Source organism: Aspergillus caelatus (genome assembly GCF_009193585.1).
Source record: "Aspergillus caelatus strain CBS 763.97 unplaced genomic scaffold BDV27scaffold_186, whole genome shotgun sequence".
NCBI classification, from domain to species: Eukaryota; Fungi; Ascomycota; class Eurotiomycetes; order Eurotiales; family Aspergillaceae; genus Aspergillus; species Aspergillus caelatus.
Genome location: NW_022475449.1, coordinates 1 through 27,983, shown reverse-complemented (window position 1 = coordinate 27,983; position 27,983 = coordinate 1). Strand labels below are relative to the sequence as shown.

Below are 27,983 nucleotides of genomic sequence, written 5' to 3'. Positions count from 1 at the left end.
TCCTCAGTATCACGTACTTTGTGATATGATACCCTTAGGCCATTCAAGCCATGACACATATTGGCCGGCTAGAGCATCAGTAGCTTTTAGAAGCAATGAGTGACCTTTTGGCCCAACGAACCAGTAGTCAGAAAAGGCGTGAAGTTGCACACAATAAAAGGCAAGTAATACAAGAGCAACCCCGTGCTGTTCCCGAAGCAGGCCAATGAATGATTCGTTCACTGTAAGAGGTCACATGTAGATCAATCCACATTCCAATGGCCTTTCCGAATTCTCGATAGTCCTGAGTGACTTTCCCAGGCATTCAAGCGCCTGTAAGCAAGCGATTTTCTGTTCCGGTCCTGAGACGTCTGTCTCAGTCGGCTGACCGAGACGGTCGAGGTGCTTTTCGAATCCTTCAAACAAGCCACCTGAGAGCTCCCTACTTAGACCGTGAGTTTGAGTTGCTGTAATTGCATTATCCGCACGATAATATCAACCGTGGGATATATAAAAGCCATAGAACTTTCTGACGAGGGTGAATCTGAGAGACAAACTCACGTTTCACTTGACTGTATCATTCCAAACTCCCGCCGGAAGAGCGGCCTGAGGGAGCTACTATTTATCATATGAATCTAAGGTGCAAGGGTTAGGGTTCCTCGGCACAGCTTAAATAATTCAAGAATAGATGCAATAGCATCAGATGCTTTAAGCTCGGCAGACTCTGACAATGTGGCAAACATGTAGACCATGATTAAGCTTGAGAATGCAAATAAAGCGGAGCAATTATCGACGGTAGAGTTTAGGATAACCTTTCGGAAGCAGCGCAGGCCGACGGAGATGTGAAGTCTAGAATTTGTCGAATAACAGCTGTATCGCTCGGGCGTCAGATGGGCGAGATGAAACACGGACAACGCAAGAATGCCGTGCATCAGAAACTCATACGAGTACGCGATTCTAGGAAACGCAATCTGCCATGCATCTTGCATATCCTTTCGCTTAGCCAGTGTCTTGGAGGTGTATAGTGTAAAATGATGCATTAGCAACGGGTCCTGAGAAGCCCATTCCTGGGAGAAGACTGCCCCTGTGGACTTTTCATAAGAAATACTGCCGGCGTCTCTGTCGAAGGAAGGTGAACTGGGGGAGCTATGTAACTGGTGACCAGTTCCCACACCGGAGCCTGAACCTGTACCGCTTCGTCGGTTTCCAGGAGCAGCCCTGGTATGCGCGTGGTAGGTACAAGTCATCTCACACTTCGAGCAATTGAGGCAAGGGTGATCCTCGCTGCACTGCAGTGATAGGCCGCGGGTATGGTAAGCATCGCACCAACCAGATGACAATGTTTAGGAAGATAGGTCACAGGGCGAGAGAAGCCTACCTTTACCCTCCTCTTCTTACACTGGTCGCAACCATTGCGAGACTGCCACGGAACACCCACCGGCTCATAGGCTAGCAGACGATGAACAGCTGTGTTTCGGGTAGGAATTAGAGTCTGCCCCGTTTAGGTGTACAGAAGCCAGGCCTCGGGAGACAAGGTTCGTTCGTACTTTAATAAGAACACGAAAGCGAGATTTAGCCGCCTGTCTGGTATCCTATCTCTAAGAAACCGTTCATTCTGCTCTTTGAAGATATCCTCCACCAACCAAATTGTGCCGAGTAATGATAGTATTGGATGAATTGAGCTACTAGCATTGAATTACAGGCACATAAACCTCATTAGCCTGGTCCTTATTTACAATCTCCAACACGCCAAATTGCGTCATAATACAGCCCAGTTATCCTGATCCTGTGTGCAAGATGGCACATTTCGATCGGACCCAAGCAGCGACGTCCATAACGGCAATTCGCTAGACGATGCAGCATGGGACCCACTTGATAAATCAAGGGAAGCCATGAGCATCGAATCATCTGGCCTGGGAAATTCCGCGAAGAATGAGCCTTGCCTCCACGAACTTTCCCATTTTTTAAATCTCGAAAAGTCAGAAGCTCTGTGACCGACCACATCATCACCGACTCTATCCATACTGGCGATTATATGTTGGAACCCCACGATCAAAGATACTTCAGTGCGGGCTAGCTCCGCTTCACCTGCCATTTCTTTCAACATCGCTAGCCCCTCGCGGAGGGTGTGACGTTGCCTGTAGTCAGTTGCTTGGAGACATTGTGTAGTAATGACTAACAACGCGGCACGGCATGCACTAAACTCCGTATATGATGCACGGGCGAGGCCAATAGTGTTGTACAGGTAGCGACATGTTTCTATGACTGTATGCGCAGCGGAAACACACTCTGAGACGAGGATAGAAGACATATGGCGTGTTTGTGAGTTGCTCCCGGAGGGACTCGCGTTCTGGATATTTGTGGCGGACGTTGGCTTGTTTCCTTCCGAGCAGGGCTCGGAAAGGATAAAGTATCGGCCTGCGAATATGATTCCGAGACAATATTCCAGTTTTAGCTGCATGGCGCGGCGGAGGTTCTCGGGGTGAGATGAGTGATCACTGGGAATCTCGTTGTTGGGAAGCATTTCCCACCAGTTGGTAAGGTCTTGCTGGAGATTGAATAGTCTAGTAAGTCGTTCAGCTACTTCGCTTGTTGGAGATGTATGGAGAAGGGAGCTATTAATCCGTCAGTGGTTCTCCCTATAGAACAGCCGGTGTGCAAAGATACATTGAATGCGATATGCTGCAGAGCCTTTCGTTCAGTTGGAGCGTGGCAAGAATGCACGCCGTATGGGGTGATGGCCGTACATCACTTTTAGCGACAGGGAGTTCAATGTCTACATCTGATCTGGCAATGGAAAATGGACGACCATGAAATATGGCGATGCGCCTAATACCTAGTGTCGGCACCAGCCACGACAACAAAGAATAGGAGAGCAAAGGTGAAACAGACCTCTCCAGAGTGTACAAAGTCCACCACACTAAATTCCTGGTTTCGCGGATGGACAGGTCAAAGCTGTCCTCGCAACCCTTTCTGTGCATACCATTCTGGATCGCAAGCTTGACGCCAATACCCAGGTAGATCCATGCCAATCCAGATGCGTCAAGCGGTAGTGTGTAAATACCCAGAAGCAGGCAAGCCTGAACGCTTTCTAGTGACGAGAGGGTGATGACATCAGGTAATAGAAGGCAGGCCTGGTGATAAAGCATCACACCTACAGTATCGCCGGTAAATGGGCTATTCTGAGTTGATCTCCTGGTACCGATGCGTTCTGTCGTCGACTCGAGATATGTATACTGTGTCCCGACTGCAAGGGCACTAAAGATCACGCACATGGTGCTTACATCGCTGTGAGTGAGAGAGTTGGGATCAGTATATACCATGTCAAGCTTTGACTCTAGCCAGGTCCTTTCAACAGTAAAGTAAATTGTCTCAGCATGCTTGAAGAAGCAATGGACAAGAAAATTGGCAATAGCCCGAGGAGGTAGTGAGGACACAGAGAGGAAAGCACTTGATGGAGACTGGAGTTCTTTGGAGCGGTAAAACTCAGTGTGACTGCGTAATGCATGGTAAACCTTCTGCAGATACTTTAGTAATGACCTTGGTCAAAATCAACTTGCGAAGAATTGACGAATGGTGTGTGACAAACGTCTCGAGGCACATGTTGGCTGATCCATTCCTTTATTTTCATGGAGAAATTCCAATGAGAGAATTCCCCCGAATAGTCTAGCTCGGTCAACGTTAGTTGTGATTTCTAGACGATCTCTTGTGTATCCCCTCACGCGTGATATTGTTGTCCAGTGGCTCGATGCTACACTTGACATCTGCTACAGGAGACTCAGGGGAGGTAGACAACGGAGTCTTGTCTTCATCCTCGGCTAGGCTTCGCAGCGTGGCCAGATCTAGACTTATATCGCCGAATTTCCGCTTGACAATCCGCTCTAGATAGGTAACTCTCTCCAGTAGCTCTGGTATCGGTTCAGGCTCGGAACCCGACGTGCTTCGAGTTGGCAGTATTAGTAGTACATCCTAGTAACCCTAGCTGATTGATAGATAGCTCACCAAGGCATATCTGGCAGTGTGGAGACTTTCCGTCGCTCATCAGGACCTCGACCTGTGAATATGCATTGACGGTGAAGTCGAGCGCATCGCCTGCAAGGCAGACCCCCATCACACTTCTCTTTATGTTGGCGACAGCTATCACATCTGCAGACGGTCAGTTTTGACTGTGAATTTATATGAGCGGAATGCAACACACGCCCGAGCGACGCGTTTCCGATCTTTATCCGCGACACGGCGTAATCTCCTCATGCCGATATGAAGAATGGGCTGGTTGAATATATTGTGACGGCACTGAGACTGAATACCTAATATAAGAATCGCTGGGGTTTGGTTCCACAACCCTGTGCAATGATTATAAATCAATACCCTGCAGAAAGTCGGATATCTTGCCGGTGATACCGGCTACAGCTCCGATTTTATTTATCACCCATCCAGTTACTACATGGTTGAGCTCGGTGTTTTATGAAACGTTAGAAATCGGATATGCTGGTCTCACTATGTCTACTCTAGCATTCAAGAGTCCGAGATAACTGTACATATAAAATGATAAATCCGTACTGAGATATGGGGTGATTCCCAATTTTGCCCGAGGAATCTCGATGAGGCACTAGGTGATTTAAAGTATGCGCTGCGCACCGCCCGGTTTCTAGTATAAACAAAACGCCTGGCCTATCTGGCGCCTCTACGACTACGCGACAATGGGGACAGCAGCGACTCTGACGCCGGTGGCAGCGGATTAATCTTACCAGCGGTAGGGTGAGACGACGGACTAGGGGAAGCAGCCGGCTGTAATCACCGCTATTTTCAGATCCCTCTGGTATTCCCAATCTACGCTGTCTAGGTGTGTACGCGTACTTTCAGACACAATTGTCGATATAAGCTATTTGGTTGAGCTAGAGGGACGGAACGAGGAAAGAAATCAGAGAAAGGGAACTAAATATTTTAAGACTGTACGAAGATAGTTATATTATTATTACTATCTAGCTAGAATAATCCTGTATATACCTAAGTTAGTCTTACCGGCTGGCTAACTGACTGTCGGCGACCCGAGAAGAGCCCCAAAGCTGGGAGCTGTATTCGGGTATAATGCACATCTCTCTCTCTCTCTCTCTCTCTCTATCGCCCGCTTATCAGTTACACTGTATCTTCAGTTTGAAAGCGAGGAGGTGACATACCCTTTCAGCATCTTCGTTCGATACAAACGCGACGTCTGTCAAGTTTACTTTTCCAGTCCTTGACAGTTCCTTGTAGCTGGTCTCTATCTCCTTTGCATGCTGCGCATCAAGGTACACATCTAGTGCCCTGGTGAGATGGAAGTCGCAATTGACTGCTCCTTTTCGACCAGGTCATTGACTGCGTATACATGCTTTGCTTCAAAGTCAGCCAACTGCGCTGTTGCCTCTATACCAAACAACTTTGCAAATTTTGGTATGACGGAATATGTATCGGGCTTTACGTGACCCCCATTGCGTCCGGTCGCCCCGGAGCATATACTTCTGGCCTCGAGCAGGACGATTGATGGCGGGCTGGGGTTGGTATTCAGAAGGAAATATGTGGTTGCAACACCTGAGGACCCGAGCCAATGATTACGACATCAACTGTAAGTGGGAACTCCGAGGTACTTCTGTAATTGTCAAGCTTTTAGGATACGCGTTCCAGAAACTTGAAACAGGGTTGGAGACTGGTGATGTTTTAGGGGTGGCCATTGGGCAGACGGGCTTCATACCATGTGGAAGTGGTGATTAAAAGCAACCACAAAAGAAAAGTCCGAGTGGGAGTTGGACACTGATTACTTGTGTCTCTCTTTCATATTTCATTCTGAGAACGGACTTATGGAAGAACCATATGACCTTGACCCCATAATCGGATGGATAGCTTTGCCCAGCCGCGTACCGGTTAGCAGAAGACAAACACTGTCGGACTATTAGATAGAGTGGGCATTGTGAGAACCAAGGGCCCATACGTAATCTGGGCCATGGTCGTCGTATTGGCATTATGAGCCCTGCTCATGCCAGTTCAGGGCTCAGAGGGATAGAGTGGGCCCGGAAGCATACACCCGGGCAGGAACCGGATGTCTGCCAGCGGAGCATCGACCCGATAACAACTCCCGATGATATCGCATACAAACAACCGGGCAAAGCTTCATGGGGGATTCCAAGTTAGCGGGAAACCCGATGCGGGGAGTCTGTTGGAACGATACATTACTTCGCAACCGCGTTATATATACTAGCTTATACCCTTCCGAGAGCTAAGACTTGTGCCATTCAAGCAACGCAAATCGTCCCATCTATTCAACAAACACTTAGTTCCTGGAAAAGCCATGCCTCGTCTAACAGACTACCGCCTCCTCTCATTTGACGTCTACGGTACCCTAATTGACTGGGAAACCGGGACATTGAACGGATTTAAGCCCCTCATGGACGTGAGCGGCATTCATCTAACCCGCACCCAAATCCTGGATGCCTATTACGAGTGCGAGCGTATTCAACAAATCAAGACACCCCAAATGAGATATGCCGACCTTGTCGCCACTATTTACCCACAGATGGCTGCTCGGTTGGGTCTGCCCGCGCCGACACTCGAGCAGAGCGCTGCTTTCGGCAACTCTGTGCGCAACTGGCCAGCGTTCCCAGATACAGTGGATGCGCTGAAGCGACTGAAAAAGCATTTCAAGCTTGTGTGCCTGTCCAATGTGGATTTGGATTCATTCAAAGGCTCACTGGCTGGTCCCTTGGAGAATTTCGATTTTGACCTGGTGATTACGGCTGAGGAAGTGGGTAGTTATAAGCCTGATCCGAGAAACTTCGAGTATATGCTGCGAGAATGTAAGCAAAGGTTCGGCATCCAGAGAAAAGAGATTATCCAGACAGCACAGAGCCAATTTAATGATCATCATGCGGCGAGGAGCATGGGTATCCGCTCGAGCTGGATAGTGAGACCCGGGTCGATTATGGGAAATCTAGATGAACATGTTTATGATTGGAAGTTCAATACATTGGGGGAGATGGCAGATGCGTTGGAAACTGAACTACGGGTTTAAAGGAATTACGGTCCACGATTGAGTACCATCTTGTTGCTACTTGCCCTTGTCTAGATTAGACAATGGAGACTTACGTCCCTTCTAAAGGAAACCCTAACGTGATGTACATATTGTCAAAGGCAAGTGTGGCTCCTCTAGCGCATGCGGGTCTAGACAGGCCGGTACAAATATATCGTCATGTATCTCGTGTATGCTATAGTTTCCTTCCACAGTGTATAATGTTTTGGTGTCTAATCCCATCCCGGCAAAATGAATGACGCACGGCTAATGGCTTCACTCGGGGTTGTTCACCTCCACCCCATAAAGGAGCGGTTGACTGAGATAGATACTACACAGGTGCTTTCCCGCTTCTGCTTATCAATCATATGTAGAACTACGCTCAAACATGACGTCAAATTTCGCCCAGCCGGAGTAGGCCCGGATAATAACCCTAGCCTAGCCACCACATATAAGCATGTCACAAGTCTCAGGCAAGATCTTGGGAAATAATCGCTTCGATTATAGAATCCTATCACTTTCATCATGCAGCCTATAGTCAGTGAGAACGTCCTCATCAACGGAAGCCGAATTGCTTATGGGATATACGGCACTGGACAGCCGGTTGTCCTCATTCATGGAACACCTTCATCATCACTCATCTGGCGCAATGTCGTCCCGCAGCTCACAACAGCTGGCTTCAAGGTCCATGTGTTCGACCAACTAGGTTACGGAATGTCAGAACGTCCATGGGATCCGCGCATTGACACGTCAATGACAGGCCAAGTTCCAATGCTTGAAGGCTTACTCGATCATTGGGGACTTGAAACCTTTCACTTAGTGGCCCATGATATTGGGGGCGGTATCGCCCAGCGCTTTGGGGTCTTCAACCCTCACCGACTACGGTCGTTAACACTTGTCGATGTCGTTAGCTTCGATAGCTACCCTTCTAAACGAACCAGGGAGCAGATGGCTACTGGACTTCAAGCGCTGTGTGATACTGCCGATGACGATCACCGTTCGCATTTCAAGGAGTGGCTACTTTCAGCAGTGTATGATAAGAAGTCTTTCACGGACACAAGCCTCAATACATTCTTGGAGTATATCTCCGGGCCCATAGGTCAGGGCAGCCTGTTCCAACACCAAGTGCGACATTACTACCCGAAGCATACAATGGAAATTGCCAATCGACTTCACGAACTCGGAAGGATGCCTGTCAATCTGGTGTGGGGGGCAGATGATGCCTGGCAAGTGGTGAACTGGGCTCATAAACTTAAGAACGCGATTCCGGGCGCTGAGCTAGATATACTTGAAGACTGCGGGCATTTCTCACCAGAGGATCAACCTGAAAAGCTTGCGAAAACTCTCATTGCTTTTATTCAGCGCCATGAAAGTTCATGAGATGAGAATATGCTTTATGTAAAGATGCCAGGACATGACACCTCTTGTATAAAGGTTCTCTTATAGAGTTCATTAGGTGCATTTATTCTGATCTGCCTCCTGTCGCATGAAACTAGCTTCAACGTCTATCTACTGTTAACAACTTCTGTCCTCTTCTAAAGCTTATTAGTGCAATACCTTTTCCTTTTAGGGATCCAAGAGTACCACTACTGTATAGCTTTATATTCACTACCAAGCGTCACTCGTACTTTATTTTCAGTTACTCATACGACCTTCCATCATTCCTCTATACTTCACTTTCTTCCCTTGATACCTACTTTGCCACTTGAGGATAATCCCACAGAGTACTAGTAGTTCGCATAGTTCAAGGCTACTGCATATACAAGATTTATTATGTGTGTACGCAGATTTATCTGCAGAGGCACGGATCTGGTCCGGTCTGTGATGCCGGTCGTACAACTGCAAGAGATAGATATTTGTATCGAACAGACAGAATTATAGATGCATCTAAACGGCTGTCTAAAGCAAATTCGAGAATGTTTAATTTGTTGGCATATTCTCTGTCTTCCCAGCTATATTTTGTACTTATATAGCGATCAACAAGATATAATTTTCAAGGCTCTAGGCATATTAGGTACTTCTTTCACCGGGTACATGCACCCGGGATGGAAAGCCGACTTTGGACAGTATGCCGAACACAACAATCCATCGCAGGCCAATACTTTATATCAGAGAGTGCATTTGTTACCTTATATGCCCTAGGATTTCTGGTCAAGTACCAGTTACTGCTTCTTGTAAAGTCTGAGACAATCGGGCCTACCATCTGGACTCTGAGAAGCGGGAGAGTCGGAATCATTGGCCAAATTCTAGCAGGCAGCTGTATAAAGAACTACCCCGGTTTTTCAAATATTTCCTGCAACGGCTACTCCTACTCAAAAATAAATTACTATTTCAGTTTATATCCATGGAATCGGAAACAGGTACCACGGCATTGCGACAGCTCGGTAAGATTCTTTGCTCGCTTAACCAGAAATTTTTCTGACAATCTTTAAGGGCATGCAGAGAAGTATTCAACGACACGGAGTCATCTGGGAATCTATCTCAATGTGGGACTAACGGCACGCTACAAGAGACCAAGGGGAGTGGCTGTTAAACCGGCTCTCTTTCGCGCTCTGTCACAAATGATCTGGAAGCATCCGATACTTTCTGCCATCCCCATAGCTGCCGATACAACGAGTCCGTATTTTGTCCGTCTTCCATATATCACACTCAGCAAGGTTGTGGCATTCGTTGAAGACTATGGTAACAGTTTGAGCTCGGATGGGAGGGAGTACCTCGACAATGTGCTTGAGGAGCAACATAATCGTCCTTTCAAGGACCCAACCCTTCCATTCTGGAGAATCTGCGTCCTTGAATACAGCAAAACCCCCACACATTTCACCCTCATGCTCATAGTCCATCATTCGTTGATGGACACACAGAGCGCTCTTTCCGTCCACGAGGAGTTAGAGGGGCTTATGTCTCAAGATGCGAGATACGAACCCGATGATACTATTGATACTCCTTCTGCCTCGCTCCTACCTCCACTGGAAGACTTGTATACGCTCACAGTATCCCAGGAGTTCCTGGAATCTCAGAATGCCCATCAGGAACCTCCTCCCGATAGCTGGACGGCTGTACCTCAGTCGACACCTGTTAGAACTCGCTTTTCATCATTGCTGTTATCCACAGCTGAAACTATGGGACTAGCGGCTATGAGTAAGAAAGAACAGACCTCTGTAACAGCAGCGCTCCAAACATTGATTGCATCGAGCATATTTTCGGCCCTTCCGTCCAGATACCGTACACTGCAGGCTGACTGTGCAGTATCATTGCGAAGATTCCTCCCCGAGCCTATCAGAGCTACTTCCTTAGGCTGCTACGTCGGTTCATTATCCATGACATACGGTAGAATGGTATCTTTTAACTGGACAGAAGCCCGCCACACAAAGACAATTATTGACCAAGAACTGGCAAAGGGAGCAAGTGATATGCCAGTCGGATATCTGGGCCATATTCCAGATCAACATGCCTGGATGCTACAAAAGCTTGGTCGAAGAAGGATGAGTGCCTTCGAGCTGTCTAATATTGGGAAAGTTCCCGCCTCAAGAAAACTGAGCTTTGAAATCGAAAGTATATTGTTCAGTCAGAGTGCTAGCGCGTGCAGCGCTGCAATCAAGGTCAGTGCCGTTACCGGACGGGATGGGCTATTGGCGTTGGGGTTCACCTGGCAAGAAGGGATCGTGGAGGCCAACATGATCGAGCAGATCAAGCAAACTCTCAAATGTGAGGTGGACAAACTAGTATTACATGGGTAGCAATGATCTGGCATACTATTATTGCCGTTTATTTCTGTGATCTCGAGCGCTTGTGTAATCCTCGGGCGAGGTCGAGGTCGAAGCCGCTGTAGTCCTGAGAAAAACCATCCAGACAGTTGAGGGGAAGAAAGTATGTCAGATTATCAAATGAACATCGTTAGATTTAATTTCCCCTGTGAAAGCTAAATTCAGTTTCGAGTATCTCAATGCTAAAGACACTGTCACTTGGAGACGTCTAATTAACCATATCACATTTCGACGTGGTACCATTTCACTACCCACAGCTGAATAGTGAACCTATGTCTTAAAGAGTAGCAGGTATCAGTATCTGGGAAGGTATAGATTAGATATGCTACTCGTCTATGTCACATCGCTAACCATATTACGCATAATTATTTTGTTCAAGGTAACACTTAATTATAGAGGACTGTTACGTGTAGAAATACGAAGTCTATATGACACTAATTACCTGCATTCCAATGGGTTAATTTACTGACATCTCAGGCTTATCAGCTGCACATCAGATAACTCATGATAAGGACTCAAGAGGCATTCCCCCTCCCTTTATTCCTTTGAAGCAGTAGCTCTATAAAAATGCTACCTCCCCATCTGGTTTTTTGCACATTATCATAAAATAAAAAATATTCCAAAATACTAGAACAGGGAATAACTAAAAGACTCACCATGGCCTCGACAGATCGAATCATAGACGAAAGCGATCACGATGATAACGCCCAGGCCATTGCCTCCAGAGCATTGCGCAAAGTCGATATGCGACTTATTCCTCTCTTGTTCATTACATATATGTTCAATTTCATGGATAAAACCATTCTATCAAGCGCGTCCGTCTTCGGCCTCATTGACGACACAGTAAGCACACTATCTATAACCCTATCGACCACAAATCATCCGAAACTAACCGCACCCAGCACCTGGTCGGACAACAATACAGCTGGGTATCCAGCATCTTCTACTTCGGTTATTTCTTCTGGGAAGTTCCCACAAACTATCTCATCCCCCGACTCCCTGTCGCAAAATACATGGCAGCCAACACCCTCTTTTGGGGTGCTGTGGTCGCCCTAACCGCAGCCTGCGTCAACTACGGCGGCCTGCTTGCAGTCCGATTCCTCCTAGGCATCGCAGAAGCAACCATCACCCCTGCGTTCATGTTCATCACGACAACATGGTACACACGCGACGAGATCCCCTTCCGAACCGGCATCTGGTTCTCAGGCAACTCCATCGGGGGTCTTGTCGCCAGTCTCCTAGCCTACGGCATAGGACATATCGAGCACCCTCTACATCCATGGATGTGGATGTTCATCATCCTGGGCGTTGCCACCTTCCTATGGGGATTCGTACTACTCGCCTTTCTACCAGATAGCATATCAAAAGCCACGTTCCTAACGCCCCAGGAACGCGAATTCATGGCCCATCGTGCCGTGATAGCCGGAACAGGACGCACCGAGAAAACAAACTGGAAATGGGAGCAGGCAGTTGAATGCATCCAGGATCCGAAAACATGGCATCTCTTCGCCATCGCCATTCTAACTCAGATTCCGAATGGGGGTACGCAGAACTTTGGAAACCTTGTCATTAAATCCTTCGGCTTTACGTCGCTTGAATCCACCCTCATTAATATCCCTTCGAGTGTAGTCAGCGCTTCCACAATCACTATTACAGGCTGGATAGCCGGTCGCTATAGACAGGTGAACTGCATCTTGATCGTCTGCATTGTAACCTTATCGATTATAGGAAGTGCTTTGATCTATGCCCGTGCTCATCATGTCCCTCTTGGTGCCCAGCTGTTCGGATACTTTCTCCTCGCGACGGGGCCCGGTGCCTTGCCCCTGGCTATGTCCCTCGTTCAGGCGAATTACAGGGGTGTCACGAAAAAAATGACGATGACGGCCATGATATTCGTGGCATATTGCGCGGGGAATATTGCAGGTCCGCAGTTGTTTCGGGCGAGTGAGGCGCCAACGTACCAGACTTCTTTTAAAGCTATCTTGATTTGTTATATCATTTCTGGTGGTTTGGCTATCTCGTTGAGGGTTTATTTGCAGTTAATTAATAAGAGGAGGGATCGTGAGGAGGGCGTGCAAGGAAATGCGGGTTTGTCGGGGGCTGTTGGGGGGAAGGTGGTTGAGGAGCGTCGACGGGGTAACAATGAGGTTTCGGAGCTGGTCAGGTCGGTTGATTTGCGGCCAGAGGATTATGACGATGTGACTGATTGGAACACTGTGGGGTTTCGATATCGTCTGTAGTGGGATGGTGGAGTCTTATATGTGAACTGTATAACTCGATAGGATTTATGATGGGCTACAATTCCGAGAAATTTGCCGACTATATGGCAAGACCGGGATATTCATTCTACTTGAAGGATCTAGTAAGCCCATAACACCGTTGCCTTAACAGGTGGATATACTTGCCCAGGATGTTTTACAGTGATGAATACCCTCCGTACAATCGGCCGAGGAGTCCACGAATATAAAGCCCGTAGGCTTTCACAGCGTTTTCTGCAGATCCTCTCCAACCTTCGAGGCCAGGTCTATATACCGTGCTGAGCGTAAGTGTCTTCAGTGACGGTAGCTCGATAGAAAACCTTGACTGAGTCTGTCCTGCATGCTACCGACAGGCTTTCACGGTACAGTGATCTTTTTAGGTCTACCGGTCTTGAATTTGGTCACTTCAAGATGTGTAACGAGTGACAGTGGTTGGCAGTGGATAATGGAGGTCCGTACCGGATGGATGTCTTGGGGCAGAAAATCACTCTTCCGTGTTCTACAATAAAGCCTACAAGATAACTTGCTTGCGACAAACTTGGGTATAGACCAGAACATGCTCTATTCCGCCGAAAGTAATAAGTACCATTAAGTTCCTCCGATGCAAGATCCGAACAACCAAGACAGGCAACGAACACTAGGATTGAAGATATGAGAACCCAGAACGCCAGGGATATGTAGTTGATATGAAGAACATGCACAGTGACAATTCGCATTGAGGTTGAGAGCACCAGGCATCGACAACCTCCCTGCAAATTCTCTATATACCACAAGAAATCTAACGAATCCGGTCCAGCTTGGCGCGGTTCATGGCAATCTGGTCGTCGACAAAATCGCTCTATAACAGAATTAGTTCCTTTTCTACAAACATGGTCGAAAAAATAAAGGCTCACCTTTTGCATGATACGCTCCAGATGACGGTTCTGCTCATCCAGCTCGCGACCCGTCGCTTTAGAAAGCCCATGCAACCGGCCTGCAGCTCCGGAAAGCAAGTCCAGATTCTGCTCGATCTCATCCTCCATCGCCTCATCCTCGCTATCAGCCTCAAACTGATATTTAGCACGCTCGGTAGCGTTCGTACGCACTCGTCCGTTATGCTTGCCGGCTTCACGGTCGATCTCTCTGAATGTGCGCTCCATACGCTGGTTGGTGACGAAAGCCTCCTTGCGAGTACCTTCACGAGTATCACGCTCTTCCCGGTGAGTATTCAAGATCTTCTCATCACGGTCGCGGCGACGACGGGCGCTGGTAAATGGGTTTGAGACATGGACGGCGAACATGCTCTTGTTAAGCGTCTTCAGCTCCTTCGCCTTCTCCTCGGCAATACGACCTTCTATCGTGGCAATATCCAAGCTCTTCTCGGTGTCGTGGATCCGCTCTCCTTGCGCACCCAAACGAGCAAGAGTCTCCCGACCTGTCTCCTCGGCCTGTGCTGCAATACGAAGGGCATTCCGGGTGGATGCCACATCGCCCTGCTTGATAAACCGGATGTCCTGCTTGATGGTCTGGATCTCCTCTTCCTCCTCTTCCTCTGCTGTAAGGTGGCGTTCCTGGTAAGTCGAAGTGGTGTATGCATTGCTGCCACCGCCGTATGAGGGAGTACCCTCGGAATACGGGGGGGGTGGTGCGCCACCCTGTGGCTGCTCTTGTTGCGCTCTTTCCCTAGCTCCTCCGAACAGTGCATCCCTGCCAGCGTCACCGGGATCGTTGGGATCGGCGCTGCCTAATCCTCCATAGCCACCTGGGCCATACCGCGACGCGGCCGGGGCTGGACCCCCACCACCGAATCGATCACCTCCATATCCACCTTGGTTCACAAACTTGTTGGGGGCATAACCTCCCTGGAGCTTGTTATCGCCAGGAACATTTCCGCCTGCGGGGGTGTTGTGAGCAGGTAGCTGTTCGCCCGCTGGTAAAGGAGCCACTCCGGCATTAATCTTGGCTTTAGTGTAAGGGTCGGTAGGGATAGGCTTTGCATAAGGGTTGGCGGGGGGCGCGGGGCTCTTGTTCTTCGACCTAGAGCCGAAAAGTGCACGGCGGTTAGAGGAATCGTCGTCGTCCTTCTTGCGTCCGAATACCATCTTGTAGTAGAACCAAAATTCAGTGCAAATGGGTATAAAGAGCACACCAAAAGAAGAAAACAGTAATCACAGGAGGACAGAGAATAAACCACAGAGTGGAATAGAACCAAATAATAGAGAGGGAAGGAAGTGAGACAGGAGAAAGGAAATGTGAAACTGGCACAATTAAAGGAGACCCTCCTGAGGAATTATTGGATGGAGAGTCGAGACCCCGTGGCGACAAGTACTACTACTAGTATTACCGGTACCACCACTTAATTAAAGGGTCCTTGACAATCAGGCTACCTAGGGACAATACTTGTATTGTACAGTACATACATTCATACAAACCCCATGTGGCAGTGCTGGGCGGTGTAGTCACTAGGCCAGACTGGGTTTAGCGTGTACCGTCAATGCCTCAAAAGCCTCGCCGAAAACATTCAAGGTTGGCTTCTTCGCCTTCCTCTCCCAATCACACGTCCTCAAGGGCTTCCCCAGCAGCCATGGCGCCGTATCTTGGGTCTGATGCTGACTATTTTAAGGACAAGGCGCGTAGGGATCTGTTGACTCTGCTTGAAGGCGTGAGTAAGGCTCCGGGTCTCTCAAGGCACCAACAAATCTCTCGGGCTTAGCTGAAATTGGTGCAGGTGCGTGGGAAGAAGAACCTTGTTGTCAGCCAGGATTTGGCCGGTCCAGTCGGGCTCTTTGTCAAGTTCTCTCTACTCCAAGAGTACGGTGTAGACCGAGTGTTCCTACTGGAGAATGGCAATGTGGACTCATCTCAACGCAATGTCGTATTCCTAGTTCATGCTGAAAAGACACGCCAGGTGCGGACCGTCGCAGGTATGTCGTTTTCTGCTTACCACCGCTTCGTAGTTTTGTTTCGGCCTGCTCGTCTTATAAATGGCGAAGCACAGGCATCACACATGGGACAAACAGTAGATTACGCAGATGCCTTCCTACTCTACGTAGTCAGTCAAAAGATCCCTAAATTAAGAATCTTGTTATTCTATATCAGCTCATCCATAAGGCTTTCTTTCTCAATGTCTCCGACTGAATGCCATCAGAATGAGCTGACACCTCTTAGACCAGATTAAACGCCTACAGCGCAATGGAAATGTTGAGCATGAATTCTCTATATTCTGGGTCCCAAGACGTACCCTTGTAAGCAATGCAATCCTGGAAGATGCAGGAATCATCGGGGATGTGAACATCGCAGAACTTGCCGTGTACTTCATGCCTCTGGAGCAAGATGTCTTGTCATTAGAGCTAGAGGACTCGTTCAGCGACTTGTACCTGGTACGCATTAGCCTTACCCTGCGAAAGAATCCATGTTGATTGTTGCAGCACAAAGATCCAGGCTGTGTTTACCTGGCTGCCAAGGCCCTTATGGGTATTCAACAGAGACATGGTTATTTCCCCCGTATAATCGGCAAGGGTGACAATGCACGACGGTTGGCAGATCTTCTGCTGCGCATGAGAAAGGAGCTTGATGCTGAAGAGAGCTCTGGCCTAACTGACCTCAGCGCCAGAGGGCTTCTCCCAAGCGCAGATACTGAAAGCCTGATCATCATTGACCGTGAAGTCGACTTCGGCTCTGCCCTTCTCACTCAGCTCACATATGAAGGCTTAATCGATGAGACCGTAGGAATCAAGCACAACCAGGCAGAAGTGGACACAGCCATCGTCGGCCCAACACCAGTCCCCCAAGCACAAGAATCTTCCAAAGCCCCACAGCAAACGTCTAAGCAGGGACAAAAGCGAAAAGTCCAGTTAGATGCCTCCGATCAACTCTTCAGCCAACTGCGCGACGCCAACTTCGCCATCGTCGGCGATATTCTGAACAGAGTAGCCCGTCGTCTCGAGAGTGACTACGAAAGCCGTCACACAGCGAAGACCACAACAGAACTCCGTGAATTCGTCAACAAACTACCAACATACCAACTGGAGCATCAAAGCCTCCGCGTCCACACCAATCTCGCCGAGGAGATCATGCGAAACACCCGCTCAGATATCTTCCGCAAGATTCTAGAAGTCCAGCAAAACAACGCCGCAGGCGCCGACCCAACCTACCAACACGACTCCGTCGAAGAGCTCATTGCTCGCGACGTCCCCCTCAAAACCGTCCTCCGCCTCCTCTGCCTGGAATCCTGCATGGCAGGCGGTCTCCGCCCACGGGACCTCGAAAATTTCAAGCGACAGATCGTCCACGCGTACGGCCACCAACATCTACTCACGTTCTCCGCTCTCGAGAAAATGGAACTCCTTCAACCCCGTTCCTCTGCTACAGCCATGCTCCTCCCGACAACGGGCACTCAACCAGGCTCCAAAACAAACTACGGCTATCTACGAAAGAACCTTCGTCTCGTAGTCGAAGAAGTCAGCGAGAAGGATCCCAACGACATCGCCTACGTATACAGCGGTTTCGCCCCCCTCAGTGTCCGTCTTGTCCAATGCGTCCTGCAAAAGCCATACGTCCTCTCCCTCATCCGAGGTGGATCCGTTGCAGCCTCCGCCTCGCCGAGCCCAGCCAGTACCGCATCCCCGGGCTGGCTCGGCTTTGAGGACTTAGTGAAGAGCGCCCGCGGCGCAACGTTCAGTATTGTCCAAAAGGGCGATGATAAGGCGATCCGTGCCCGACAAACGCTTAGCGGTAACAATGCTACCAAGACAGTTTATGTATTCTTCTTGGGTGGTATTACGTTCACGGAAATCGCTGCATTGCGGTTTATTGCGGAGCAGGAGGCACCCCGGAGGAAGATCGTCATCTGTACCACGAGCATTATTAATGGAGATAAGATGATGGAGGCTGCGATTGAGAAGCAAGATTTCACGAAGACGGAATAAGTGGTCATGGGATATGAGGACTCTGCGAGTAATTCTCATGCATGTTTTTTTAATCGTCATGACTTAGTTAATAATCATGAGTGAGAATGGTACGCTAAGCAATTCATACTGAAATATTGGAAAGTGTATACTATTTCCATCTATAGTATCTACATAAATCAATACTTGAACCCGGAATTCACGCCCATCAACCGCCCTTGGTACCGTTCCATCACTTCTCCTAGCTTGACCATTACACCTGCTGCTAATGATCTGACCTGTTCTCTGGGTTCGTCTCCCTTGACTGCAGGTGTACGGTCGAAAACCTCGCCTGCCCACTCACGCAACTCGATTACCTGCGACGCGAATTCAGTGACAAGTCGTTCCTCACCGGTGGAGCCCGATGCGACATTCAAATCTACTATCGCGAGGAAGAGAGCTAGAAGAGCAGAGAGGATTGTAGGGTCGTCAGAAACGGGACGCGTGTGGAGCGAGAGGAGGAAGGTTAATGCGTCCTCTGTGACGGTAGGGAGGTATGGAGTATGAGGCCCCATGGTGGAAAGGGTGAGGGTAAGGGTCTGGATGAACAATGTGAGAAGATTAGGAGTAAGGAAGGGATTGTATGAAGGGGCTGTTGACCTGTATCGTTGTTAGAATGAGCCACTGCTCGACATCTCATTAATTAGGTAGTACTCACGAAGAGAACTGCAGCATCATGATCTCAAATCGACTCTTTAGTGGATGGAAGAACCCTTCCGCCAGCACTTTGTAGAGATCCTTAGCTGTGGATTTCTGACGTTGGGCCTCTCGCTGCTGGCGTTGCTTCTCGACCTCCATTCGAGAAGAGAATGTTCGGACTTTAAGAGCGTTCGGACCAGAAAGCGAATCTGCAGCATTAACTGCCAGTGGTTGAAGGGAGGTTTGCGCTAGCTTCTTTGTTAGACTAGCTATTGGAGATTCATTGCTCGAGTATAAGGCTTCCAAATTGGTTGGTAACTTCTTCGATGGGAACGACGCATCTGGTAGTGTTGGAAGGCCCAGTGTTTTAGCGTCATTCTCGCCATTCCCAGCTATTTCACGGGCACTCAGACCTAAGCCTGTTAGAACTGCGGACCGTTGCACTTGAGACAGGTCTCCGTCAAAGAACATTGCAGTGAGCCATCGACCCATCTTCAAAGGCTGGGACACGACCAAGGCAATGATACTCTGCAGCCGATACTCATGGAATTTCGGGAATTTGCTCTGCTCTTGTAAACCAACTATAACAAGAGCCAGTTCTTCGGTATTCTCGGCGAGTTCGGTCCCAAAGCCAGTTTTTCGTCTGATTAATGAGGGAGCAGTGCTTATTGCCAGTTCAAAGCGTTCTACGTTTTCCGTGTCTCTTAGGTAGATTATGAGATCACGGATATAGCTAAAACGTATTAGTCACATCCATAGGAGAGAATATCCTTGCCCGACTCACACTGGTGTTGTTGGTTTGTTGCGTTGGACTAACGTTGGGTCTTCGTCTGAATCGTAAGGATCTTCATCGGGTTTCTCGTAGGGAATGAGGTCCTCATCTTCTTCAGACTCTTCGTTTTCGGACCCTATTTCTTCGATAGCCACTATCTTCGCCGTCTGCCGAGCTGGTGGTTTCCGAGTAGCCGTTGCCGGAGTAGATGAACTTTTGGCAGGTTGTTGTGACAAGGATGCTGAGTCAGTTGGCACAATTGATGCAAAAGACCCAATACTGTCTTGAGTGTTGACCAGGTTGAAGTACCACAAGGCCTCGTCGCCCTCCATTTCTTCAACGTCGAATTTCATTGCTTTCCCCGGTTGTTCAATGAGCTGCGAAATTGACATCCCAATGATCATTCCAAGAAATCGGGCTTTAGATGATGATGCGGCCAAACGGTTGGAAACCGTGTTGAGAAACGCACTCGAACGTCCCATTTCCATGATGGCGTTTGAATCAAGTCGCTTAAGGTAACCTGCTGCCAACAGTAGGACTTGGGTATTCGCTGGGGCATGTCAGTATCTGAAACTTAACTACAATCACAACGATGTGAATGTACCTTCTTGGCTCACAATTGGCGCATGCTTAATATAGAACTTGTCACTAGACTGTTCCAGGCTGTTTTTGAGCAACGTTGTCATTGACTCTGTTTCCACCCCATGTTACTAAAGGCTATAAGACAGTGTAGTTGGGCTTACCCTTCTGATCTGCAAAGCTAGCCAACAATGCCCGGCGTAACCCAATAGTCTGTATGGAGCCACCCTGGCCTTTTGATAGCCAATCCAGAAGCCGAGTTTGTATATGTTGGCGCTCGCCTATGATGCTAGAACACAATCCTGCAACACCGCCAACACGCTGGCGCAAGATAGCCTCATTGCTTGGATCGATCAGTGCTAAGAAATACTTCTTTTCAAGGTCGCGGAATGTGGCTTCCAACACCGCAAGCTGTTCCATCGGCCGAAGTGTATCGAAAAGAGAACTATATCGTTCTCGGAGAGTCTCACTAATGAGCAAGTTGGTATATAACTCACGAGCCAGGTGATCTGGGTATAGAAGTTAGCATAAGAAATGGCGTATGAATAGTGTAAAGTACCTGTATAGCCAAGGCTCAATGATCGTCCGGTTAGAGAGGCAACCGCTTTCCAAGCGTCCTGGTTATCCAAATCAATTTTTGACACCATATGACAGATGTTATTACCTAACCAAGAGGTATATTGGGGGCCGTCTCCAATCCATAAGATCGTACCCAGGCTATCAAAATCCCCAGCTAACGTGAGAGCCTCCGCTGTAGCCGAGAGAACCTTGCTAGCAGCAATAAGAGACAGGAATTCTCTCCATGCAACCTGCTTCTGAGTTGCATTGCTGTAGAGTGTCTCAAAATCCGTGTATATACGCAATGCAAGATCTTTGGGCTTCAAGAGAGCAGAAAGGATTGCCAGAATATCTCGAATCCGAATTTGAGAGCCTGATGCTTTCGCCTGCTGGGAGGATGACCGCGCTGCAGCTATAAGTGAGCGAAGTTGAGTCACCAAGCAACTAATACCAGAGACGCTGCTAAAGCATCTCAGTAGAGCGGCTCGTAGTTTATTGCCTTCTGATGTTGACCCCTTTGACCTTGCATTCAATGAGGCCCAATGATCAGGGACCGTAACGGTGCCTAAGGCATTGAGTATCTGAGCAGTTGTCGGACTCGGAACTCTAATATCAAAGACTCTTGGAGTTATGCATTTGTTTGATGGATCCAGTACTTTAAGGACGTCAGAAAGTCCTGCACGATCAGGTTTCGACTTCAGTACTGTTAATATATAATCCGCGGATGTCAGGTCTGCATCAGTGTCGGCTTTCGAAGTGGCTTCATGCCTCTCTAACCCGTTGACAGGCTTCTCCTTGGCAATCAATAGGGACGTGTCCCGGTCATGAGTAACGGTCTTAACTTCTGTCAATAAACCGTCCATTTTTTGGAGTAACTGACGTTGGAGAAAAGTAGAATGATTAGCAAAGGTTGGAGGAAATTGTATAAGCGGAGGGGTCACGTGCAGCGGAGTGTATCTGGAACAATCAATCAGTCAATCGATCAACAACTTCCCATCTTCACTACCTGCGCTTGTTTCCACCAGACATAGGTTGTCTTATTTGACTCCTGAGAATTTAGGTGACTCTTGGAAAGAAGGTTTAAAATTTATCATCGACTCTTCTGAAGCACTCATTTCAGTGGAGTGTACAGCTCGAACCTCTGGCGTCATTAACTACGGATGCGGTAAAACCAACAAATCACAGAGACGTCCATTGTAGCCTTAGATTGAATAGAGCATACCCCGTGTCCAATATGGCTTCCGCAGACTCTCCTCTTAGGTGGTAAGATGCCCTTTCTTCTCACGTTAGTTATTGATAATTTCACTCACCCCACGCAGGAAACACCTCCACAAGGTATTAAGCAAGCCGGGACCTTTCAGCGATGAAGACTGGGTGCCTGGTCCCGAGACCATTAGTGCTTTGGAGACATCGAAAATTCTGTATGTTCTAAATGGATTAAGCAAACTATCGACCACTAACGTAGTCCAGAGTTATGTATGTATACACGCGGACCCTCCTGTTATTGATGGGTATGGTTACTAAGTGAAACGATCTTAGCGGGGCTGGAGGTCTAGGATGCGAGATCCTGAAGAATCTTGCTTTGTCCGGTTTCAAGGATATTCATGTTATTGATATGGGCAAGTCTTTCCCCTATCACTTCGTCCCGTGTACCGCAGCTAACTTTAACAGATACCATCGACATATCCAACCTGAATCGCCAGTTTTTGTTCCGTCAATCTGACATCGGCAAACCTAAAGCCGAGGTTGCGGCTGCTTTCGTAGAGAGACGAGTCAAAGGTGTCAAGATTACCCCTTATGTAGGGAAGATTCAAGATAAGGATGAGGATTACTACATGCAGTTCAAGATAGTCGTTTGCGGTCTCGATAGCATAGAAGCGAGACGATGGATCAATGCTACCCTTATTGGCATGGTTGATCCTGAAAACCCTGAGAGCCTGAAGCCTCTCATCGATGGAGGAACTGAAGGTACTAAACTATATCTCCCTGTGCTATCACAGTAGGCTAACAAGGACCAGGCTTCAAAGGGCAGGCGCGTGTTATCCTACCAACCCTGTCTTCGTGCATTGAGTGTCAGCTTGACATGCATGCTCCCCGCCCTGCGGTGCCGCTATGCACAATTGCAACCATCCCTCGACAGCCCCAGCATTGTATCGAGTGGGCGCACCAGATAGCCTGGCAGGAAAAGCGCAAAGACGACCCGTTCGATAGTGATGATCTGGACCACATTGGCTGGGTGTACAATGCGGCTCTTGGGCGAGCAAAGCAATTCCATATCCACGGAGTCACCTTCCAGATGACCCAGGGTGTAGTTAAGAACATCATTCCTGCAATCGCCTCCACAAATGCTGTCATTGCTGCTGCGACAACATCTGAGGCATTAAAGATTGCCACCTCGTGCAACCCGTACCTTGATAACTATATGATGTATGCTGGTGAAGAAGGTGTGTACACCTATACATTCGAGGCTGAAAAGAAACCGGATTGCCCTGTCTGTGGAAACCTCGCGCGTAATATGACTGTCGATCCGGACATGACGCTGCAAGAGTACATCGACACCCTTGGGGACCGGCCGGAAGCTCAGCTTAAGAAGCCTAGCATGAGAACGGAAGAAAAGACGCTCTACCAGCGTTTCCCGCCCCAACTGGAGGAACAGACCAGGGCCAATCTGAAACGCAAGCTCAGGGATTTGGTAGAAGACGGGCAAGAAATTGCGGTCAGCGATCCCGCGTATACTATTGATTTCCGCTACCGCTTGTTGTTCAAATAAGAATAACAGCAACGTTTTACTCTTCATATGAGATATGAGTCGTTACGATAAATACAAAGACTTTCTTACTAGATCAAGGCTTCAATATCAATTGTGCTTTTTCTATGTGACAAAAATCGCCCTATCCAGACTCCCAACAAAAGAAGGTCTTGACCGACTTTTCATAAACTGTACAAACTCGCAAAATAGCAACGAAAACCAACGCCGACCATGCATTAAGAATTTTAACATGAAATGCGGGAATATAGCGTAGAACTCGTTTACCGCATGAGATCCGCCAATCCCCGCTTCCATCTGGCGCATTTGAGCTTCAGGACCTTCACGCTTTCTAAGAACAGGACATCACTATCGAATTGGCCAGTACTTTCGATGTTGAAGATGAAATGGTCGCGCACGCGACCGAGCTTCACCTTGCCCTGGAACTCCTCATGTCTGAGACATTCCCTGCTAACAGTATCCTTGAAGGCATCACGAACAACAGCCTTCGTCTCGCCCTCGTGGCCCTCGTATCCGCTTCCCTGCTTCGCGGCCTCTTCCCGGGTAACAGGCTCTAAACCGATCACGCCCTTAGGAAAGCACTTGGCGAACTTCTTAGCGTCTTCTCCAAGAATGGGGCGCAGAATCTGGATATCGGGAAGTAAACGGTATGAGGCGGTAGCAACAGGCGAGAACTTAGCATGGTCGGCTCCAATGCCCTTGATACAGTGCATTTCCAGGTCGATCTTCTGACCCGGGCGAAGCTTAGCGATCAGGATGTCTGGGTTGACCGGCTGAATAGCATCCTCGCCAGTAAAGAATTGTTCCTGACGTCCGACAGGATGGAAAGTAATATCTCTGGCGTAAACATGCGCATTCTTATACAGCTTGCGGGGGTCATTCTCAGTGGGGTCAGCGTTGGGGTTCTTGGTGCATTCGATGTCGAGTCGCAAGACGATGGTGTTATAATCGGACGGATCGCTACCCTCGGGATCATCCTCCGTAGCCTTCTTAAACCAACGCATCCAGTTTATACCATCCACGGAACCCTTCAGTGGAATCAGACCCAATCGCTGAGCGAGCACTTCATCCTGGATGACGGAGGTGTTGTTGTGAACGAAGACGAACTCGATGGCAACGCTGGGAACTTCAGCCATGACGATACGGCGGAAGGCATTTGCGATCGATGCGTCGACGCCGATGAGAGAGAAGGAAGATTCGAATCTTTCGTTGCGATGGAACTCAACATTGAATTCCTGTAGAGCAAAATAATGTAAGCGCACACAGAAAATCAAGGCACGCAAGTGCGTAGAATGCAAGGAGTACACAAGGACTGTACATTTCTGAATTTCTCCAAGTTCCACTCATGCGACTCGCCCGGCCAGTGACCCGGGAAGTCTGTGGAGGGGATGTTGGAGACCGTTTCCAGATTGATGTCGACGAGCTAGGGCAAGAATTAGCATGGTAAGCAAAGGAAAATTGGTACTCATATGATAAATTACCCTCCGGCGATCAAGCTCCGCCTGCGAAGGAACGAGAGGCGCCATGATGAGTGAGCGATTTGCGAGTATCAAGTTGTTGATGATATGGAGGGAAAAATGGAAAAAAGTTCTTTAGACAACCGGCAGTATGTCTGCAGGTCGAAGGCGGAGAGTATGCCTCACTATACTGCACCTGGGAGGGTAGAGCACACTATGGAAGGGCGGCCCGTGATTTTCCGATTTACCTTGAAATGTGAGCTAGCGTGGGTGCAGAATAAGCGGGAACTGAAGACCAACCAGAGACGGCCTGATGACCATAAGCTCCTCCTCACGTGACCGCCCAAATTGTAATTCAGCGCAACCTCCAAGCATCAACCCGTGTAGACCACTCCGCAGAGTCCCTCCATCAATTGCGTCCGGACTGAGGACCGACAGCCTCCAATTCCTCCTCGTCCTTCTCCCCTCTCTTCCGAATGGCTGCTTCCTTTACTCGCCTGGCGGGCAGCGCGCCCAAAAGGCTTTGTCTCCGCCCCTCCAACTTCACCAGATACAACGCCATCCCCAGATCCCGCTCGATAGCGACGACGCTTCCTCGTCGGCAAGCGGAACCGACCAGCTACCAGGCTACCAGACTCATCCCCACTGATCCCACCTTCACAAGTCTGGCTAACAAGGATGGTCCCCAAGAACCCGATGTTGCCGCTGGTCTCGAATCCGAGAGTGAAGGGGTCGGCCGCAAAATCCGTCACTACACAGTCAACTTCGGTCCTCAGCATCCTGCTGCTCACGGTGTGCTTCGACTGATTCTGGAGATCAATGGTGAAGAGATCGTTCGCGCAGATCCTCACGTCGGATTGCTTCACCGTGGTACTGAGAAGTTGATCGAATACAAGACCTACATGCAGGCTCTGCCTTACTTCGACCGACTGGACTATGTCTCCATGATGACGAATGAACAGTGCTACTCACTCGCTGTCGAGAAGCTGCTGAACGTTGAAGTTCCTGAGAGAGCCAAGTATATTCGTACACTGTTCGGAGAGATGACCCGTATTCTGAACCACCTCATGTCCGTTCTTTCTCACGCTATGGACGTTGGTGCTCTTACGCCATTCCTGTGGGGTTTCGAGGAGCGTGAAAAGCTCATGGTAAGCAACATTAAGTTCACCGCAAGCAGATGACAAGGTGGTTGATGGTCAATCCCTCACATAGGAATTCTACGAGCGTGTCTCCGGTGCCCGTCTCCACGCTGCCTACGTCCGCCCCGGCGGTGTGTCCCAGGATATCCCCCTCGGCCTTCTCGATGATATCTACCAGTGGGCTACCCAGTTCGGTGACCGTATCGACGAGACCGAGGAGCTGCTCACCGATAACCGTATCTGGAAGGCCAGAACTCAGGGCGTTGGTGTTGTCAGCGCCGCTGATGCACTGAGCATGAGCTTCACTGGTGTCATGCTCCGTGGCTCTGGTGTGCCGTGGGATATCCGCAAGTCCCAGCCATATGACGCTTACGACAAGGTTGAATTTGACGTTCCCGTCGGTGTCAACGGTGACTGTTACGATCGTTACCTCTGCCGTATGGAGGAGTTCCGCCAGTCCCTCCGTATCATCCACCAGTGCCTGAACCAGATGCCCGCTGGTCCTGTCAAGGTCGAGGACTACAAGCTCTCACCTCCCCCTCGTGCCGCCATGAAAGAGAACATGGAGGCCCTGATCCACCACTTCCTCCTCTTCAGCAAGGGTTACGCCGTTCCCCCTGGTGAGACCTACTCTGCCATTGAGGCCCCCAAGGGTGAGATGGGCGTGTTCCTGGTCAGTGACGGCAGTGAGAGACCCTACCGTTGCAAGATCCGTGCTCCTGGTTTTGCCCACTTGGGTGGTTTCGATCAGGTCGCTCGTGGTCACTTGCTGGCAGATGCTGTCGCCATTATTGGTAAGTTTCCATAAATCTAGAACCCCCACAACTTTCGAGGAAACGCTCCGCTAATCTTCAAATCCAGGTACAATGGATCTGGTGTTCGGTGAAGTCGACCGGTAGACAAATAAATACAAGAGGGATCTCCAAAGCTTCTGTAAAACGACTCTAACTTGATTCTTCCAAAGTATAGAAAAGAAGCAAAGATAAAGCTCTTTTAAAAAATAACCTTCCATCTACCTCTTGGTTTTTCTCCGTGCTCAACTCATCGCGGCGGTGCTGTTGTTGGATCATCATCACCTCGCTGTACCAATTCCGTTTTTAATGGCGTTGTCTGTTTCCTATGTTTGTCGACTCTACCTGAATCCCGATCTCTATCTCTTTTCTTGCCATCATCCACCCTGTGTATAGTGACCGAATTTCAAGTTACAATATCATGTGTTAAGTAAATGTGGGGTTTGTCATGTAGATGGTTAGAACGGTATGTGTAACGTATTACATTCTTTTCAAAAGTGATGCCAATGTAACGTAGTGGAACATGGAAAGATATTTCATAGGAGCGGGGAGATATATATATCGGATATCGATAACCCCACATTTTTTAAATGACAAAGTGACCGATGAAAAAAATAGGAAAAATAAGGCATCCGACTTCACCACATAAATGATTTTATGCGAGTATAATATGTAAGTGATAATATATGCTACTCCAAGTTAACTACAAACCCGCTCCTGAAACGCCCATGAAACATGCGCCTATGCAAATGCAACTTGAGAATGGAGATAATAACAATTAACGGCCGGTGCATGAGCATGAATGTATATTAGATCAGCAATCGGCAATCCTCTGGATAATCTTGGGTGATTGTGAACGGCCAGCTGTCCGAAGGGTAGATTGATCCAGAACATGCAAGAGCCGGCTTGACAGGACACCATCGCTTGAGAAAACGAAAGCATGGCGCTCAATACTGACGCTGAGTCGCCCTTGACAATGCCCTCAGACACGATTATACGTTGTCATCATCGTAGAAGAAGTTGATGTCGCGGGGCCGGCGTCGGTTGTACGAGACGAAGTCGCTGTCGCCTGGAGGTCGTTCGTCGCGTGTATTTGCGGTCAGCATACTTTGAATGCTCATGCAGACACTCTCAACTGTTTGTACAGGTGACCAGCCGGCTGAACTGAGGAGGTCTAGACATATGATTCCGTTGCTGTATATGTGCGGGTGGATCGGGATCGGGCGAGGGGTCTCAGATGTGCTAGGCAATTCGATGAACTGGACTTCCGGCGGCTCTGTGTGATGGAGCGTTGCTTAGTATGATTGACCAAAAAA

The 27,983-nt window shown here is 48.7% G+C and overlaps 12 protein-coding genes across 12 annotated transcripts; 7 read left to right on the top strand and 5 right to left on the bottom strand.

The window, feature by feature from the left end:
• Positions 1-9: 9 nt before the first annotated feature.
• Positions 10-1,019, bottom strand: BDV27DRAFT_148118 (uncharacterized protein; the record flags this gene model as incomplete). The annotated part of the gene is made up of 4 exons (XM_032070862.1): positions 10-221; positions 252-421; positions 541-597; positions 646-1,019. 4 exons carry the CDS (start codon positions 1,017-1,019, stop codon positions 10-12), a joined length of 813 nt encoding a protein of 270 aa, XP_031924167.1.
• A 719-nt stretch (positions 1,020-1,738) lies between these two features.
• BDV27DRAFT_148116 (fungal specific transcription factor domain-containing protein) lies at positions 1,739-3,582 on the bottom strand (the record flags this gene model as incomplete). The annotated part of the gene is made up of 3 exons (XM_032070861.1): positions 1,739-2,594; positions 2,704-3,519; positions 3,569-3,582. The coding sequence occupies 3 exons, from the start codon at positions 3,580-3,582 to the stop codon at positions 1,739-1,741; spliced, it is 1,686 nt and encodes a 561-aa protein (XP_031924166.1).
• Positions 3,583-6,301: 2,719 nt separating this feature from the next.
• BDV27DRAFT_161045 (putative hydrolase) lies at positions 6,302-7,021 on the top strand (the record flags this gene model as incomplete). Its single annotated transcript, XM_032073148.1, has 1 exon — positions 6,302-7,021. One exon carries the CDS (start codon positions 6,302-6,304, stop codon positions 7,019-7,021), a length of 720 nt encoding a protein of 239 aa, XP_031924165.1.
• Positions 7,022-7,543: 522 nt separating this feature from the next.
• Positions 7,544-8,398, top strand: BDV27DRAFT_148114 (alpha/beta fold hydrolase; the record flags this gene model as incomplete). The annotated part of the gene is made up of 1 exon (XM_032070860.1): positions 7,544-8,398. One exon carries the CDS (start codon positions 7,544-7,546, stop codon positions 8,396-8,398), a length of 855 nt encoding a protein of 284 aa, XP_031924164.1.
• A 964-nt stretch (positions 8,399-9,362) lies between these two features.
• Positions 9,363-10,838, top strand: BDV27DRAFT_167193 (uncharacterized protein; the record flags this gene model as incomplete). The annotated part of the gene is made up of 2 exons (XM_032074414.1): positions 9,363-9,402; positions 9,452-10,838. 2 exons carry the CDS (start codon positions 9,363-9,365, stop codon positions 10,753-10,755), a joined length of 1,344 nt encoding a protein of 447 aa, XP_031924163.1. The 3' UTR covers positions 10,756-10,838.
• A 464-nt stretch (positions 10,839-11,302) lies between these two features.
• On the top strand, positions 11,303-13,022 carry BDV27DRAFT_167191 (major facilitator superfamily domain-containing protein; the record flags this gene model as incomplete). Its single annotated transcript, XM_032074413.1, has 2 exons — positions 11,303-11,625; positions 11,685-13,022. The coding sequence occupies exons 1-2, from the start codon at positions 11,440-11,442 to the stop codon at positions 13,020-13,022; spliced, it is 1,524 nt and encodes a 507-aa protein (XP_031924162.1). The 5' UTR covers positions 11,303-11,439.
• Positions 13,023-13,511: 489 nt separating this feature from the next.
• Positions 13,512-15,307, bottom strand: BDV27DRAFT_133531 (putative plasma membrane SNARE protein (Sec9)). Its single transcript, XM_032068110.1, has 2 exons — positions 13,934-15,307; positions 13,512-13,878 (listed from the first exon to the last, which is right to left on the bottom strand). The coding sequence occupies exons 1-2, from the start codon at positions 15,119-15,121 to the stop codon at positions 13,819-13,821; spliced, it is 1,248 nt and encodes a 415-aa protein (XP_031924161.1). The 5' UTR covers positions 15,122-15,307; the 3' UTR covers positions 13,512-13,818.
• A 271-nt stretch (positions 15,308-15,578) lies between these two features.
• BDV27DRAFT_31881 (Sec1 family protein) lies at positions 15,579-18,026 on the top strand. The gene is made up of 4 exons (XM_032076315.1): positions 15,579-15,681; positions 15,748-15,943; positions 16,188-16,399; positions 16,448-18,026. The coding sequence occupies exons 1-4, from the start codon at positions 15,604-15,606 to the stop codon at positions 17,945-17,947; spliced, it is 1,986 nt and encodes a 661-aa protein (XP_031924160.1). The 5' UTR covers positions 15,579-15,603; the 3' UTR covers positions 17,948-18,026.
• BDV27DRAFT_167189 (telomere length regulation TEL2 family protein) lies at positions 18,027-21,376 on the bottom strand (the record flags this gene model as incomplete). The annotated part of the gene is made up of 6 exons (XM_032074412.1): positions 18,027-18,565; positions 18,624-19,337; positions 19,389-19,926; positions 19,981-20,067; positions 20,120-20,464; positions 20,515-21,376. 6 exons carry the CDS (start codon positions 21,374-21,376, stop codon positions 18,106-18,108), a joined length of 3,006 nt encoding a protein of 1,001 aa, XP_031924159.1. The 3' UTR covers positions 18,027-18,105.
• Positions 21,377-21,510: 134 nt separating this feature from the next.
• Positions 21,511-23,362, top strand: BDV27DRAFT_133527 (NEDD8-activating protein UBA3). The gene is given in 6 exon segments (XM_032068109.1): positions 21,511-21,776; positions 21,833-21,934; positions 21,954-21,955; positions 22,049-22,132; positions 22,185-22,481; positions 22,532-23,362. 6 exon segments carry the CDS (start codon positions 21,748-21,750, stop codon positions 23,281-23,283), a joined length of 1,266 nt encoding a protein of 421 aa, XP_031924158.1. The 5' UTR covers positions 21,511-21,747; the 3' UTR covers positions 23,284-23,362.
• A 51-nt stretch (positions 23,363-23,413) lies between these two features.
• Positions 23,414-24,919, bottom strand: BDV27DRAFT_31858 (DNA-directed RNA polymerase core subunit RPC40). Its single transcript, XM_032076314.1, has 3 exons — positions 24,762-24,919; positions 24,599-24,703; positions 23,414-24,515 (listed from the first exon to the last, which is right to left on the bottom strand). Exons 1-3 carry the CDS (start codon positions 24,804-24,806, stop codon positions 23,544-23,546), a joined length of 1,122 nt encoding a protein of 373 aa, XP_031924157.1. The 5' UTR covers positions 24,807-24,919; the 3' UTR covers positions 23,414-23,543.
• A 214-nt stretch (positions 24,920-25,133) lies between these two features.
• On the top strand, positions 25,134-27,102 carry BDV27DRAFT_133525 (NADH-quinone oxidoreductase subunit D). The gene is made up of 3 exons (XM_032068108.1): positions 25,134-25,885; positions 25,950-26,670; positions 26,738-27,102. The coding sequence occupies exons 1-3, from the start codon at positions 25,214-25,216 to the stop codon at positions 26,773-26,775; spliced, it is 1,431 nt and encodes a 476-aa protein (XP_031924156.1). The 5' UTR covers positions 25,134-25,213; the 3' UTR covers positions 26,776-27,102.
• Positions 27,103-27,983: the final 881 nt, after the last annotated feature.